Genomic DNA, 16,230 nt, shown 5'->3' with positions numbered 1-16,230 from the left:
TGAAGCAAAACTTAGGGTGCGTTCACACAGTTTGGATGTGATGTCACAAGGTGCAACCCTAAAAAGACAGAACCCTCTTCACCTCATAGGAGCTACGTTGCCTTTTATAGTTCGGGATTTGCAGCAGATCTTCATTTGTGTGTGCAACGGGGGAATTGTTGGCATTGTCTTGACTCTTTTACATATTTGTGGGTTGGTAAAAATACCAGCATACAATAGTGGCCAAAAGTGATGTCTAGAGGGGACCTTTGTTTTTAATGACCCTAGATGTTGAATTACATCAAAATATGAGGATAATATTTAATATTTTTTAAATATGGGGGAAGAACAAAACTATGGAAACTTGTTTCCACCACAGAATAAAAAATAAAAAGGTAATTGCGAGTTTACATCTTTCAATTCTGACTTTTTTCTCAGAATTGCGTGATATAAACTTGCAAATACGATTTATAAAGTCAGAATTGAGATATAAACTTGCAATTGCGAGTTATAAAGTCAGAAATGCATCATATAAACTTGCAATTGCTAGTTATAGAGTCAGAATAGCGATATAAACTCACGTTTCTCACTTTTGTTTTTTCTCAGAATTGCGTGATATAAACTCGCAATTATATGTTTTATTTTTTATTCAGTGGTGAAACAAGCTTCCATATAAAAAAAACCTGACAGAATTACTAGTCAAAAAAGGCAAATTACAGCTACAGGTTTTATTTTACTATGCAAAAAAAAAAAAAAAAATGCATAGAAAAACAGAGAGCTCACAGGAAAAAGCATACATAATCATAATCAATATCTTAAACATAATCAATTCTTAATATTTCATTGGTTATTTCTTGTTTTTGCTTGTGTTCATAATTTATTTGACAGTTTGGCCAAAAATTATGTTGGTACAATATGGCATGTTTCATTGCATTATCACAAAAAAAACCCTACGTAATTTGATTACAAAATATTTAAAAATGTTTTAAGAAAATGTGAATTTTTTAATCGTAAAATTGAGTGTCAAAAAAATATGTAAATTTTCCTATGCCAGATATCACTTTTCGCACATACAGAGAGTTCATTTAGCCCAGCACACAGCATTGTTTTGGATCTTCGGTAAGATCCGTCGCAAAATACGTGTTGCATAAAAGCTGTTTTTGTTTTGTATCTTTAGGTTCAGTCTTAAAAATTACAGTGTGAATGCTAAGGGAACCAGGACTAAATGCATAATTTTCTTTTTTGGTCCGGACCAAAACGACAAGAACTGAACGACAGGTGTGAACACACCCATAACGCTTTAGGACTTTATTTAGGAAGTAGATGTGCATTTTCTGCATTTCCAAACAAATTAGCACATTTGTTAGACATTCCCCAACAAACTCAAACATACCTAAACCTAAAACCTAAAACAACCTCATACCACCATGTTGTTTTTGGAGACCCAGCAGTTTTCTGGGAAGTCTTGCAACATGGGCACCATGAACTGCATGCAGCCATCCCAGTGACACAGCAACAGCATCATTCCTATCAGATTCACTATGCGAACCACTGCGCTTGCTAGGTCATAGGTCATATGGAAGATCTGTAAAGGAAGAAAAAAAGGGAAAGTAGTACAGTTAGCAGTCACATTTACTGTTGTTTGGTACTATTTTGGGTGAAATCCAGCCATTTCAATAGGAATCCACACAATCAGGAATTTAAATTTATCATGCAGATTTAGCAAAGAGTTCAAGTTCGTCACACAAATTTGCCCAAAAAAGCTGCTTGGTTTAAAGAAGTGACTTTTGTGTGATCTGTGCTTCATACATCGCTTGACTACAGACCTTTACTCCTAATTTTGTTTTCATGCTATGGCTGATAAATGGCAGTTTTTAAAATAAATAATAAAGCACTAAAGACAAAAATCCATTATTTTAAATGCCGCAAGTGGAAACTCACTGGAAACTTACCGGAATTATTATTATTACAACATTATGATGTAGCCTACAGTATAAAACTGGACATTCATTTTGAGATAATACATTTAACAGTATTAAATTATTGTTTTTAAAGACTATCAATGAATGAGCATTAACAAAAGTAATGTAAAAACACTAGAGATTGAGATTGAGATTATAGAAGTTTGGAAATGGTTGGAGGGACAAATAGCTCATTAATAGAATCTTGTTGTGCCTCATTTGTACTACACGTCAACTAACTCTCATTATAGTATTAGTAGACTGTCTGCTTAATGTCTGCTAACTCTTTATTATGATGGTCCAACAGACATTCTACTGATTATAAGTAACTTTGCAACTACATGTCAACTTAACCTAACCCTAACTCTACCAGTCTACTAATACTCTACTAACACTCTAATAAGAGTTAGTAGACATGTAGGTGCTACATTACTTGAAGTCAACAGAATGTGTTAAAGGGTCAAAATAAAGTGAAACCATTTTGTCTTTCATTACTTTGCAGGTCAGTCTACAATTAAATGATGAAGATAGCATCAAAAGTGTTATTAAACTATTGGCAAGAATTCAGAAAGGCTACATTACCTACCTTTTTGCCATGTCAATTTATTTTATTCAATTATATATATATACACACACACACATACTTAGAAAACAGACTTAAATTATTAGTTTATAATGCCACTGGAAGTATTTGATTTTTTCTGTATTCTGTTTTTCATGACTTCTGTATGAAAACGCAGGTTTTACGCATACATACATACATAGTAAGCCTTGGTGATGTTAACCAAAAAGAAAAGCCATTTCTGAGATGGAGCAAGTTATTACATAAAAGATGATCTGACCAAAACTTGAAGGAAAACCATAAGCGAACAGTCAGTTCTAAAAATCAGCGGCATTGTGCATTTTAATGTTTCCCTCAGATTTGGCAAATTTTCTCCAACTATGTTTCTTTTTTTAATTAATTTCCTCTATCTGTTTCTCTTCCTGCTCCTTCACTCACCTCTTCCCACTGATGAATGTAACGTATTAATCTGGACAAGCGCAACAATCTGAGCAGGCTGAGGATCTTGGTGAAGCGGACGATGCGCAGTGCCCTGGCGGTGCGGTACACCTCTGCCGACTCAAGCCGGGACTCTATATCCACTATCAGGAAGATGTAGTCCACCGGAATAGAGGAGATGAAGTCTATCGCAAACCAGCCTCGCAGGTAACGCCGACTGATCACTTGCGGGTCCAGGATGATTTGGGAGTTTTCTTCTTCCATAATGCCGGTACGAAAGTTGAAGACGAGGTCAGCCAGGAAGAGGGTGTCAGAGGCCACGTTGAAGGTGATCCACGGGAGCGTGTTCTGATCCTCAAAGAAGGTGATACCCCATGGAAGAATGATGAGGTTGCCCATCATCAGGCAAAGCATAACCAAGTCCCAATAGAACCTGTGTGTGAAGATGCATTATGTAAGGAACAAAGGATGGATTCTGCCTGGAGTATGTATATTAAAATGCATAACTATAACCATTAAAGGATGCACTAATAAAACAACAATTGATAAGTTGACAATTATTTTAATAACTGATACATAGCCAATATTAAAAGTCTGCAGTATTTGATCTAAATAAATTGAAAAATGAAACATTAAAAAACTAAAATCAGTGTTACTAAATGATTTGTGTTTTTAGAGATTAACTTAAATGAGTATTAGATGACAGTAATGGTAATCTAAATGTAAAAATAGGGGAAAAGAGCAAACAATTAAGTATCTTATCATTATGAAGAGTTTATGTTGCCTCTAAATTGAACAAAATGTAGGTTTCCAAAATTATATAAAAAAATAAAGTGGAGAAACATTCAGTGCAGTATATCCCTGTGGTTTAAAGGTCTAGGCTGGAAACCTAAAGGTTACTAGAGCAGTCCTTCAGGGTGCTATACGGTGACTGTCTCTGTAACTTAAGACACCGTCCTATAGCGACGTCCCATGTTTCGTGGAAAAAGATTCAACCAGCCCCAGACATTTGCAGATAAATAAAAGATTATATTCTAAGAAACAAATATGTGACTCTGTAAAGCACACCTGGTAATCTATTATGGACAAAAAGTTTAAAATTACAAGTACAAGATGAGCCATTCATTCAAATAAGTATCTACATACTTAGAAAAAAGGTACAATGGGGTTTTACCTAGGGTTCTTGACTCTAATTAATGCCATTAATCTAATTAGTCTAATCTTATGCCAAAAATATTCTATATACGGAGAAATGTCTACAATGATTGCATAATCTTTCAGTTTTAACAGGCTATTTCAATTATTCTAGTGATAAAGTATGTTTACGAGCTGTTTAACTCATAAACTTTCATAAAAATTAAAAATGAATTGAAATTAAATCCATACAATGATCCCATGATGGGAACCCCTAACTAGTTTTATATATCCCTAACAGAGCCCTTCTAGGTTCTGTATAGAACCTTTTCTTCTAAGAGTGAACACGAACTTGAGCAAACAGGCAAATTACGTCGTGTTGCAAAGCATTCCTCTCCATGTTAATTACTAAATAGGTAATGGAGAGTCGTGAACATACTGTACAGTATGTGACTGTTTAAACTGGATATGCAGTCTTTTGCGCACTACCGTACATGTGCTCAATGGTTTGAAGTTTCCACATGTGGTCATATTTTCCAAAGCAGCGTCAGTCACCTGGAATGAGTGGGTACTTGAATACAGTTTTTAAAAATTAAATATATTTTTATATCTTATGGTTGTCATTTGACTTGTGTGAGAATGAAAGCAACAGTGAACAAATTGGAGGTTGTTTTATCCGTATCAGATGACAACTATTGACATGAGCTATGGGTTTGCACTAAAAACATAGCACTTAACATAGCACATAGCAGATTTGTTCCAGTATTTGATATTTCGGTAACACAATAAGGTTTTGTTTCATTTTAGTCTTCCCATTTACTATTAAATTGTATTATATCACTCTACATATCAGTACCATCAACCATTGAAAAACCCAAAACAAAAAGTCTTGTAGCTTTGTAGGTGATTCAAGTTGTGATACATATCATGACCTTTTAACCTTCATCATATTTTCTAATTTTCTCATGTTTAAGTGTCCCAGTTTAAAAATGTATGTTAATGTTATCAGTAAGTATGGAGTTGTACAAACAACAACAGTAATTAACAACAGTGTTAACAGTAACTGGGCCAGGAAATTAAAGATGCATTTGGTCTGTTGATTAAACAGGAGTAATTCAAGAGGCTTGTTGAGGTTTGTTTTACTGTAGCTAAAAGGAAGATTTTGGCACATTAAACAAATGAAATAAATAAAAAAAAAACAGTAATGTAACTGGTGATTCTAGTGTATCATTAAATTGTATTAATGATTCAAAATGTTGGTTTTGATCTCCTACTTGCGCACCCATATTTTTCACTTTGGACTGTATGAAACAGATTGAGATTGAGTTCCTATTACCGATCATGTCTTGCTTTCTGAAAACACAATCCGTTTATCCTTTGACATCTTGCTGCTTTCTCTGCGCACGACAAAGACAAAGACTTTCAGACAAAGAACATTAACCTGACACTCTGTAACCGAGTGGGACCTTCCAGCCCATCCATTAACGATGATAGCATTTCTGGCTAATGGTAACTCTATAAGGGAAAGCGCTGTAACTGACCTGTGTAGCATTGTGCTTTACTGTGGTGATTGAAATGTACATGCTTTTAGGACCTGATTTGTGAGGACCTGAGTTGAGTTGTTAGGTGTTCTCACATCACAGCCATTCACTATTGTTATAGACCAATGAGGCAAAAAAAAAAATATGACCACATGCCTAATGTATTGTTGGTCCTCCTCGTGCTGCCAAACCATCATGGACCCGTTGAGGCATGGACTCTACAAGAGCCATGAAGGAGTCCTGTGGTTTCTGGCACCAAGACATTAGCAGCAGATCCTTCAAGTCCTGTAAGTTGTGAGGTGGAACAAACTTGTTGGTCCAGCACATCCCACAGCTGCTTAGTTTGATTGAGATCTGGGGAATTTGGAGGCCAGGACAACACCTTGAACTCAAACCATTCCTGAACATCATCCTGTTCCTCAAACCATTCCTGAACAATGTGTGTCAGGGTGCTTTATCCTGCTGAAAGAGGCCACTTCCACCAGGGAACACCATTGTCATGAAGGCGTGTACCCGGTCTATAACAATGTTTAGGTATGTGGCACGTGTCAAATTGACGTCCACATGTATGGCCAGACCCAGGCTTTCCCAGAAGAGCATTGCCCAGAGCATCACACTCCCTCACCCGCTTTGCGATCCCCCCGGCCCGCAGTGCATCCTTGTGCCATTACTTCCCCAGGTAAACGTCGCACACGTACACGGCTTTCCACATTATGTAAAAGAAAACAGGACTCATTGGACCAGGCGACCTTCTTCCACTGCTCCAAGGTCCAGTTCCGACACTCACGTGCCAGTGCCCTGTTGGTGGACAGGGGTCATCATATGTACTGTGTTGTGGCACATTCCTCCCATAACAATCATTACATTTTTTGTGTGACTTGTGCCACCGTAGACCTTCTTTTGGGTCGGACCAGACGGGATAGCCTTCGCTGCCCTCGTGCATTGATTAGCCTTGGGCGGCCAACACCCTGTCACCGATTTTTGGTTTGTTCCTCCTCGTTGGTAAATTACTCACCACTGCTGACCGGGATCGACCAGTCGCTTTGCCATCATAATCTGGCCCTGGCTAAAGTCACTCAGATCTTTATTCTTGTCCATTTCTCCTGCATCCAACACGTTAATTACGAGAACTGATTGTTTACCATTCTAATCTACCCAGACCTTAAAGGAACACGCCGACTTTTTAGGACTTTAGCTTATTCACCGTGTCCCCCAGAGTTAGATAAGTCCATACATACCCTTTTCATCTCTGTGCATGCTGTAACTCTATCTGACGCACCCACCGCTAGCCTAGCTTAGCACAAAGACGGGAGGTAAACGGCTCCAGCTAGCATACTGCTCCCAATAAGTGACAAAATAACGCCAACATTTTCCTATTTACATGTTGTGATTTGTATAGTCACAGCATGTACAAATAACAAGGTCACATGAGACACAGCCATCTTCTAACCGTATACATACTGGGAACTATATTCTCAGAAGGTGAAGCACTGCTACTTGGGCGGAGTGATTAGTCAGACAGAGTTACGGCACGCACAGAGATGAAAAGGGTATGTATGGACAAATCTAACTCTGGGGGATATGGTGAATAAGCTAAAGTCCCCAAAAGTCGGCGTGTTCCTTTAATATGTGGCCTTGTTAAGAGATGATCAAAGATATTCGCTTCACCTGTGACTGGTCATAATGTTTTGGCTCATCAGTGTATATTAACCATCCTAATGAAAATAAATTGTATGATTTTTTTACACTATCTAAAGAAAATGTGAGTGGTGTTTGGTTTTGAAAAAGTAATCCAGATGGTGCTAGGGTGGTTGCCAGAGCTGACTATCTGGTTGCTCTGTTCTGAGTTGTTGACCGAGTCAAAATAGTCTACCCTCAACTGTACCAGTAACAATAACTAGTTTATACCAGTTTATATTAACTAAAGATTTCATGCACTATATTAAGTTAAAAAAAAGTTCAGTGCAAATCATCCTTTATTCTTAAGGCCTGTTCACACCAAGAACGATACTATATTAGCGTCCACCCCAGCGGCCGATATCGTTCTGAGCTGCGTTTCTCAAAAGCATTGTGAATTCAGCTGATTGAAGAGACCATTGGTGGCAATGGTTCTACGATCTACTTAGGCCTACGATGCTTTTGGGAAAGCAGCCCTGTTTATTCTGTTTTGTCATTTGTCGCTTTAAATGCTCAAGCTCTTTAAAGCAGAATGGATTCTGATTGACTGTTAATTATTTCATCATCGGCTGGAGAAAAAAAAAAAGTTCTTAAAGTGATTCCAACTATATAATTTCTCTGTGTCATCATTATAGTTGTGGTGTGGACTCTGCAATTCTTTAACATTTAGAAAAAAAATTAGAACTATATCTTTATTGTTATCGTTATAGGCCTAGTTATCGTCCTTAGTGTAAACTTATTCACAATTATGTGGTTCATCTAATTTTCTATGAGAAATGTACACTCACCTAAAGGATTATTAGGAACACCATACTAATACTGTGTTTGACCCCCTTTTGCCTTCAGAACTGCCTTAATTCTACGTGGCATTGATTCAACAAGGTGCTGAAAGCATTCTTTAGAAATGTTGGCCCATATTGATAGGATAGCATCTTGCAGTTGATGGAGATTTGTGGGATGCACATCCAGGGCACGAAGCTCCCGTTCCACCACATCCCAAAGATACTCTATTGGGTTGAGATCTGGTGACTGTGGGGGCCATTTTAGTACAGTGAACTCATTGTCATGTTCAAGAAACCAATTTGAAATGATTCGAGCTTTGTGACATGGTGCATTATCCTGCTGGAAGTAGCCATCAGAGGATGGGTACATGGTGGTCATAAAGGGATGGACATGGTCAGAAACAATGCTCAGGTAGGCCGTGGCATTTAAACGATGCCCAATTGGCACTAAGGGGCCTAAAGTGTGCCAAGAAAACATCCCCCACACCATTACACCACCACCACCAGCCTGCACAGTGGTAACAAGGCATGATGGATCCATGTTCTCATTCTGTTTACGCCAAATTCTGACTCTACCATCTGAATGTCTCAACAGAAATCGAGACTCATCAGACCAGGCAACATTTTTCCAGTCTTCAACTGTCCAATTTTGGTGAGCTTGTGCAAATTGTAGCCTCTTTTTCCTATTTGTAGTGGAGATGAGTGGTACCCGGTGGGGTCTTCTGCTGTTGTAGCCCATCCGCCTCAAGGTTGTGCGTGTTGTGGCTTCACAAATGCTTTGCTGCATACCTCGGTTATAACGAGTGGTTATTTCAGTCAAAGTTGCTCTTCTATCAGCTTGAATCAGTCGGCCCATTCTCCTCTGACCTCTAGCATCAACAAGGCATTTTCGCCCACAGGACTGCCGCATACTGGATGTTTTTCCCTTTTCACACCATTCTTTGTAAAGTAGCCAAGAAAGCATTTCTACTTTTCACTTTCGCTTAAATTGTACTAAAATTACTTTAAAGAAAAATTACTAAAAACTAAATATAAATATTTTAAAAAAATAATAAAACACAAATAAAAACACAATATTTGACTAAAATTAAAACAGAAAGTATATTAAAAAAAATTATTCCAAATATAAATTAGTACTATAATATTATATTAATGATACTAAAATAACACCTGAAGAACAAAACTGACTATATCAGTAGTACTCAGAATGAAAAAACACTCATGAAAAGCCACAAACCTCAACAGTCGGTACATGAAACTTGACAAGGGTAATCAACCGATCATTTTAACTACAGGAACAAACTCGTCAGGACATCACAATCTAACAAGCAACAAAAATTTACAGCAAAATCAACAGCAGCTGTAAAATAAAACTAGCAAAATTATTCACGCCCCAGTGCATGCTGGGGAGAGGCCAAACGGGTCAGATCCACTAAGCAATTGTTAAGAGTAAGCATATTTGAACTGGGGAAAAAATACAACTCTTTTGCAACTCTTTGACTGTTGTTTTAAAGTCAAACCAACATATTTTTTAAATGAAAAAGAATTGTCTTGAGAATATTAAGTGAACTTTAACTACTAAAATCAAGTAAACTTGGTAAATTACTTGATCTAAGAACTATTTTTACAGTCACAACAAAACTCCCCTTGTTTGACGTTCTGCCAAGTCATATTTTCCCTTTCCCCTGCGTCACTCACCTGAAGTCACTATATGGATGTATAATCCACGTCCCAAATGCCTTGATCCTTTCTTGCTCGGCAGCGACACCCTTCGCACTCCCAAACATCCGCAGCGAGAACTTGTTGACCCCCGGCTGCAGCATGGCGCTGAACTGTCTCTGGAGGAATGTGGATTGGTCATTGAAGACCCTTTCCTCAGATTCGGATGGCAGAGGTGCTTCCGAAGGCCCCGTTGACTCTGGCATGGCTTTGTCGGGGCGAGGTGGAGTGGATGGGGTCACGGTGGTCGTTGCTGTTGTGCCATCTAACCCTGCAGTCACCTCAAGGGATTTTGAGGTGGGACTGGCCCCCGAGTCTGTCTGTTCCTGTTGGTGGTTCGCAATGGTCAGCAGCCTTCTGCTCACATCTTCTCCTCCTCGCAATAAAGTCCTCGAAGAGGAACGCCAGTTGGTTAGGGAGAAGGCACCTCTGGAGCGGAGCTTCGAGTCACCATTTGAAGCCGGAGGCTGTCCATATTCACCATCCATAATTCAGATCTGATGTTAATGCAGGTTCAGGTTGATGACTAATTTGGCAGATAAATTGAGCAGAATCTCAAGAACAGAATGAAGACATCATACTTTCCCAAATACATCATTTTGTACTTGTTAAGCATGTAAGATTTACTTACAAAACCTCAAGTGTTCAATATGAAAAGGTCTAAATGTGATTTTAACACTTCCTAAAACTCATACTCATAATGAAAACTTAACAGTTTTTTTATTTATTAAATAAGTTTGTGTTCTTTCTCAATTAATATACGTTGAGACAAAGCAATACAGGTCTAAACTAGCACTTTAAAACATGTATATTTACTGTATTACCAGTACAATCGGACTCTCGCGTGATCCAAAAACTTCCAAGGAGAATCCAGACGTTCCTCACTGCGTAATGCATCCGCCCTTGGAAAGCTCCTCTGGGAATAAGTGCAATTACTGTCAATATTATTCCCCTGTATCAACTTTCCATACATATAACATCTCGCGCGCTGTCGAAACCTCCTCAGAATGAGCGCGCGGGTTGTCTTGTCATCAAATCACGCGTTAGTTATTACACAAAGAACGGGATGAAACCCGCAGATGTTTGAGTATATAATCGGCTTCTTGATAGCAGGTGCTGTCTTTATCTCCCTCTCTGCTGACACCTGCGTGTTATCTGTTCAACAAGCTGTCTGGGTGAACAGGTAGGGGACAGAGCGTCACTCCTCAGCGGCCCAGCTGGGGAGGAAATAGGCGGGGCCAACCTGTGTCAGAGGACACGGAATACGCTGGAGGCTCACAGGTGTATTTACCTGAGGCTGATGGGAACTTTAGAAATACATTGTACGTGTGTGCATAAATGTACTGTATATTTAAGGGATACATTAATTTAAAGGGTTAGTACACCCCCCAAAAAAATGAAATTTCTGTCATTAATTATTCACCCTCATGTCATGCAAACCTAAAAAACCCCGTTTTTTTTTATGAAATCCGAGAGCTGTCTGTTTATTTGTTAATTCATTATTTAAAATATTATACAATTTTTGAAATATATATTTTACGTTTTCATTAGCAGTAAATTACTTTATTAATATTTGTTTATTGTTTCATTTTTAGATATTTATTTAGTGTACAATAAATAAATAAAAAGTTTTGTCACTTTGTGGTTGTGTTTGTGGGATTCAAACCCTCCTAAATTAGAGTACTTTTGTGAATTTTATCCTCCAAATTATATTTTAATATCATAAAATAAAATTATAATTTAAATCATAGTAGCATATATTCAGACAAGTAGCTATTTTACCATGAATGTCATCATATTTTATTGGGGTAAGTTGTCATGTTGTAACTTTCTAAATGAATTAACTTGTCTTTTTAGCCCAAACAATGGTTGGGTATTTTTGCATGTCACCTTTTCCATTCTTGAAGTTTCATTGATTTTATTTAGCGTTTTAAGTTTTATTGATTGTTTTACTGTTTAAATTTGGCTGAAAATCATATAGCCTGTATATTTAAAATAATATTTCATATTTCAAATCAGTGTGAAACTGCAGGTTCCCAATGTGACAACTTACCCCATACAGTGTGACAGCATATATGGGTTACACAAAAGGTGAACTTATGGACTGTTGAATTCTATTTTGCCTCCAGGCCAGGGTGGAAAACAATGGAAATATATGTGCTTAGTAATTGACTTAAAGTAAATCTAAAAATTCAGATAAAGTGTGACAAGCGTCCAGGTTCGTGCACAATGTCATTCAGTGGCGTATTGCTCACATCAGGTCTTCAGTAAATTAAATTCAGTGTCTCAAGGTAGGCTATCATGTTTCGACATACTGTCAATCCTGTAAAGTGCCGAGTATCGTGTTCCTGAACCCAAGCTTAAGTGAGATGCTTACCTTTGGCGAGCAAGAGGAGGACGATGAAAATAATTAAAGACACAGCCTTTGATGTACACAGTCTTTCAACAAACAGGTGGGGAACATGGCCAAATGTGCTGGATCATGTCCTTCAAAGCTCTGTGCGTACTGTGATAATGTTGTGCTGTAGCCACTAATTACATTTTCTTACGTAAATACAACACCATTTCACACACATGTGACCTGAAAATGATCTGCAAAATGATCAAATGTGGATCATCTTTATTGGAAAATGTAAGTAAAGAAACATAAGCTGTCATAAACTGGTTTAGTTGTTTAGTGTCAATGCAGTTTAAGGCATCTGAGAAACAAAATGAGTTCAGTTGTTTTTAATACTGAAGTTGAGCATTTAAGGACTAGAAACATGGAGATAATACATATGAACTGCACATACATGAGTCTGAGACCACCAGTGAGAATTCTTCAGATTTACAATTCAAATTTATTTTCAAAATTAAAGTTAAGAATGTTTTGAATATTTTATGTATCATTTTAAGTAGCCTACCATTTGTTTGTTTTTAAACACTTATCACGTTTTTTATTATATTTACATTTTTATATTATATGTTTTAGTTTTTAAATCCTGATTTTCAATGAGGTCTCATGACCTAATAATCGTGATATATCTCAATCAGATTATATTCCTGGAATGCAGCATCTGCAGGTCATAATTCACCTCAGATAGCCTATTGAATTGAGATATTTATTATTATTATTCCCAGCATTTTCAAGTAAATTCTTCAAGAAATAAACTGAATAAGGATAGTAAGATGTAACACCATCAGAGTCATTTGAAATGTGTTTCTTCTCTGTCTTCACATAATTTTGCATGGATCTGCACTCGATGATGTTTGTGCTCCTCTCGTGCTGAGACTGAGCCCTTGGAAGGCACCAAAAAGAGAGTTGTCATTTTTGGTGGCGGTCTTGCTTTTTAGGTTTGCCCTCTGAACCGGTGCCTGAAAAATATACATATACTAAAGGTAAGCCACTATATTCCGCTGTTCCGGCAAATATATGTTTAAAGTGGCGGCAGACAGAACACCCGTACCTTTGCGAAGCGGTGTGGACTTCTGTGATGTGTCCTCATCGCTCTTTCTGCGTTCTTCTGTGCAACCTTGACTTGCCTTAATTTCCTGTTCAAACAGAATATAAACAATACAATTTTAAAGCTATTGGATTTATACGGACTATTTAAGTGTCTAATAACTGTATACGCTTTTTGCTGTACCTTTCCCTGTGTAGTTCTGCCTGGTAAGTCCTTAACCAGGACGAGTCATGTACTGTCTGACCGTAGCAGCAGGGGGCGCTCTTCCGGCGCACGCTCTTGCCTTTCCGGCTAAATCCATCCTGGTTCCCAGTAAAGCAGCTGGTCATCTGTCGGAGAGGAGCACCCAGAGACTTCTTCACCACGGCGTCCATCTCTTCTTAAGCGTGGTAATGAACGCGGATATCTTTGAGTCTTTGTCAAACTCGGTGATACTGAAGTCCAAGAGTTAAAATTACGGATATTTCAGTAAGGAAGTGTATTCCAGATATTCCAGTTTCATATGACCTAGTCTAATGAATAAATGTAAGTACAGGCTGGATTAACACCTAGAAAAAATTCACATAGACCAGTCAGTTTTATAGAAAACAACACTACAAAATAAAAAAACATTATGGCACTAGAAATAGGCCTATGTTTAAATTGTTTGCATTTTTTAATTGCCTTTATTTATAGACATTAATACATGTTAAAATGTATTTACAGGAATTTTACATTCACAATATTTTCTCAAAATTACTCCAATTAGCATTGGAGACTTCTTTTAAAAAAAATCTACATTTACATATACATGTAATAATCACTCATTCTGCTATATTTACAATACACAAATATGCATTTTATTCAAAATCCTTCCAAATGCACAGAATTTATAAACGAACAATGTAATAAATAATAGCAATTACTGTATCTTAAAGCAGCTTTTGGTGAGCATTAGAGACTATAAAAAACATTTAAAACAAATCTTTGAATATTTACATATACATACATGTACTAATCATTCATTCTGCTATATTTACAATACACAAATATGCATTTTATTCAAAATCCTTCCTTAGGTCAAATGCACAGAATTTATAAACGAACAATGTAATAAATAATAGCCTAAAAATACTGCAATAAACTCTTAAATTCTTCATGTAGAACATAATGACAGAAAAACATTTCGCATAAAGGTCCAACATACCTGATGTCAGGTGAAACTCTTCATTTGATGTAAGGAACCCGATGTCCAAACTCATCTGCTTAGCTTATCTTGTTGAGCTACATGTTTTTAAACCCAGCTCCCTCCCTGCATTTCTCCCCAGCTAATTCTCAAATGACGTAATTGTTTATAATCACATTAGTGATGGCGGGAGTTTCACAGCCACGTGAGAGAGAAGAAACCACTAATATTTTGCTGCTAATATCAGTTCAACTCATATGTGTAAGCATCAGTGTAGTGAAGCTGACCAACTATTGTTTTATTTAAACTTATAGAAAAAGATACCTGTTGAATGATCTCTGATCTTAACAGATTAAGGGTAAGATCCTTCATTTCAACAGATGGGAAGGTAGGAGGGAAAACGGATTGAGGAGGTTTACAGACATCAAACATGTGAATGAAGTCAGTGTTGAAAGAATGACATGACGAAAAGCTTTTTTTAACATCAACAACTGATACACTATTCAGCCTCAAACAACCTGTTTCTAGTTCATTTACAATTTGACACTACAGTGAAGTAATTCTTCAGTAATTCAAAATGATTCATGCTTCTCATTTATTATATTATAATGTTTACCTATATGTTATTAGGTAAACATTATTGTTGCTGGTCATAGGTGGAATTATAAGTTCACTTTTTTTGCACACTCTTAAACAAATACTGTATTACGGTTGAATTTTGGGTACATTATAGTCTGTTTCTCATTTGACAATAGGTCTAAAATCACTAGATCACTCTTATCAGATTACGTCTGCTCGAGTGATGCTTTCTAAATAAAGCTTGTTGGCTGGTCAGAGAAAAGGTGTTTCTAAAAGAGCTTTCCTGTGATTGTCTACACAATTAGCTGTGATCTTTAAATCTTTTGGCCATGAATGAGGAAAGGAGGGCTAATTAAAAAAAAATTTATCTGAAATGCTAAATTTACATCAATTATGTCTTTGCACATGACCCTTTTTTCATACTCTACTTTTGCATATACAGTATATTTTTAGAATCAATGCCATTGTTGCATTATTGCAATGATGGCTTTCCATTTAGTTTAAAACACTGGAGCTAGACTAGCAAAAACTGTCCAGAAAGATAAGAGAAGATGTCATCACCCTTCACAAACAAGGAACAGGATACAAAAAGATAGAGAAGGCACTAAATGTTCCTAGAGACACAGTTGGAAGCATAGTTCGCAAGTTCAAAGTTAAAGGAACAGTGGTTGCACTACCTGGATGGGGCTATCAATGGCTATCAAAAAAGGAAGCTATCAACGGCTGCAACCAGATTTCTGAGAAGGCAGGTTCAGAAAAACCCTTGAGTCACTGCAAAAGACCTGCAGCAAGACTTGGTGGCAACAGGCACTGAAGTTTCAGCTTGCACGGTAAGGCATGTACTAAACACGTGTGTTTTCCATGCTGAAATCCAAGATGTACACCATTACTGATGCAAAAGCACAAGAAAAGTTGTCTCCAATTCTGTTCTGTGGAGCGTTGAAACAACTTTTCGGCCCCATGGATCAGCGGTATGTCTGAGGAAGAAGAATGAAGCATATGCTGAAAAGAACACTGTCTACAGTTAAGCATGATGGTGTCTCGGTGATGCTCTGGGGCTGCTTTGGATCCTCTAGCACTGGAAACCTGCAGCGTGTGAAAGGCAAGATGGATTTATTGAAGTATCAGGAAATCCAAGGAGAAAACGTCATGCCATCAGTGAGGAAGCTGAAGCTTGGGCGTCGATGGACCTTCCAACAGGACAATGATCCCAAGCATACCTCAAATTCCACCAAGGCTTGGTTGCAGAA

General features: G+C 37.5%; 2 protein-coding genes across 4 annotated transcripts in view; both read right to left on the bottom strand.

Annotated features, from left to right (window-relative positions):
* The window catches only part of hcn3 (hyperpolarization activated cyclic nucleotide-gated potassium channel 3), a 19,980-nt gene extending 9,030 nt beyond the window's left edge, over window positions 1-10,950 (bottom strand). The window contains exons 1-4 of the mRNA XM_084131210.1: window positions 10,618-10,950; window positions 9,773-10,319; window positions 2,941-3,373; window positions 1,403-1,564 (exon numbers count right to left, since the gene is read on the bottom strand). Of these exons, the coding sequence (XP_083987336.1) occupies window positions 1,403-1,564; window positions 2,941-3,373; window positions 9,773-10,281 (1,104 nt within the window). The 5' untranslated portion in view covers window positions 10,282-10,319; window positions 10,618-10,950. The remainder of the gene's footprint in view (window positions 1-1,402; window positions 1,565-2,940; window positions 3,374-9,772; window positions 10,320-10,617) is intronic.
* A 1,555-nt stretch (window positions 10,951-12,505) lies between these two features.
* Window positions 12,506-14,541, bottom strand: LOC311093663 (uncharacterized protein). 3 transcript variants are annotated; one of them, XM_084131214.1, is made up of 4 exons: window positions 14,423-14,541; window positions 13,420-13,784; window positions 13,240-13,324; window positions 12,506-13,147 (listed from the first exon to the last, which is right to left on the bottom strand). In XM_084131214.1, exons 2-4 carry the CDS (start codon window positions 13,608-13,610, stop codon window positions 13,007-13,009), a joined length of 417 nt encoding a protein of 138 aa, XP_083987340.1. In that variant the 5' UTR covers window positions 13,611-13,784; window positions 14,423-14,541; the 3' UTR covers window positions 12,506-13,006. The 3 variants fall into 3 exon arrangements, with proteins under 3 accessions (XP_083987340.1, XP_083987342.1, XP_083987341.1); XM_084131216.1 differs by having other exon boundaries at window positions 13,420-13,670; window positions 14,423-14,484; XM_084131215.1 differs by having other exon boundaries at window positions 13,420-13,974; window positions 14,142-14,483.
* Between the last annotated feature and the right edge of the window lie 1,689 nt (window positions 14,542-16,230).

This window comes from Abramis brama, assembly GCF_963993115.1.
Source record: "Abramis brama genome assembly, chromosome: 12".
Taxonomy (NCBI): Eukaryota; Metazoa; Chordata; class Actinopteri; order Cypriniformes; family Leuciscidae; genus Abramis; species Abramis brama.
The sequence above is the reverse complement of the archived record's forward strand: the minus strand, read 5'-3'. Positions and strand labels throughout refer to the sequence as shown.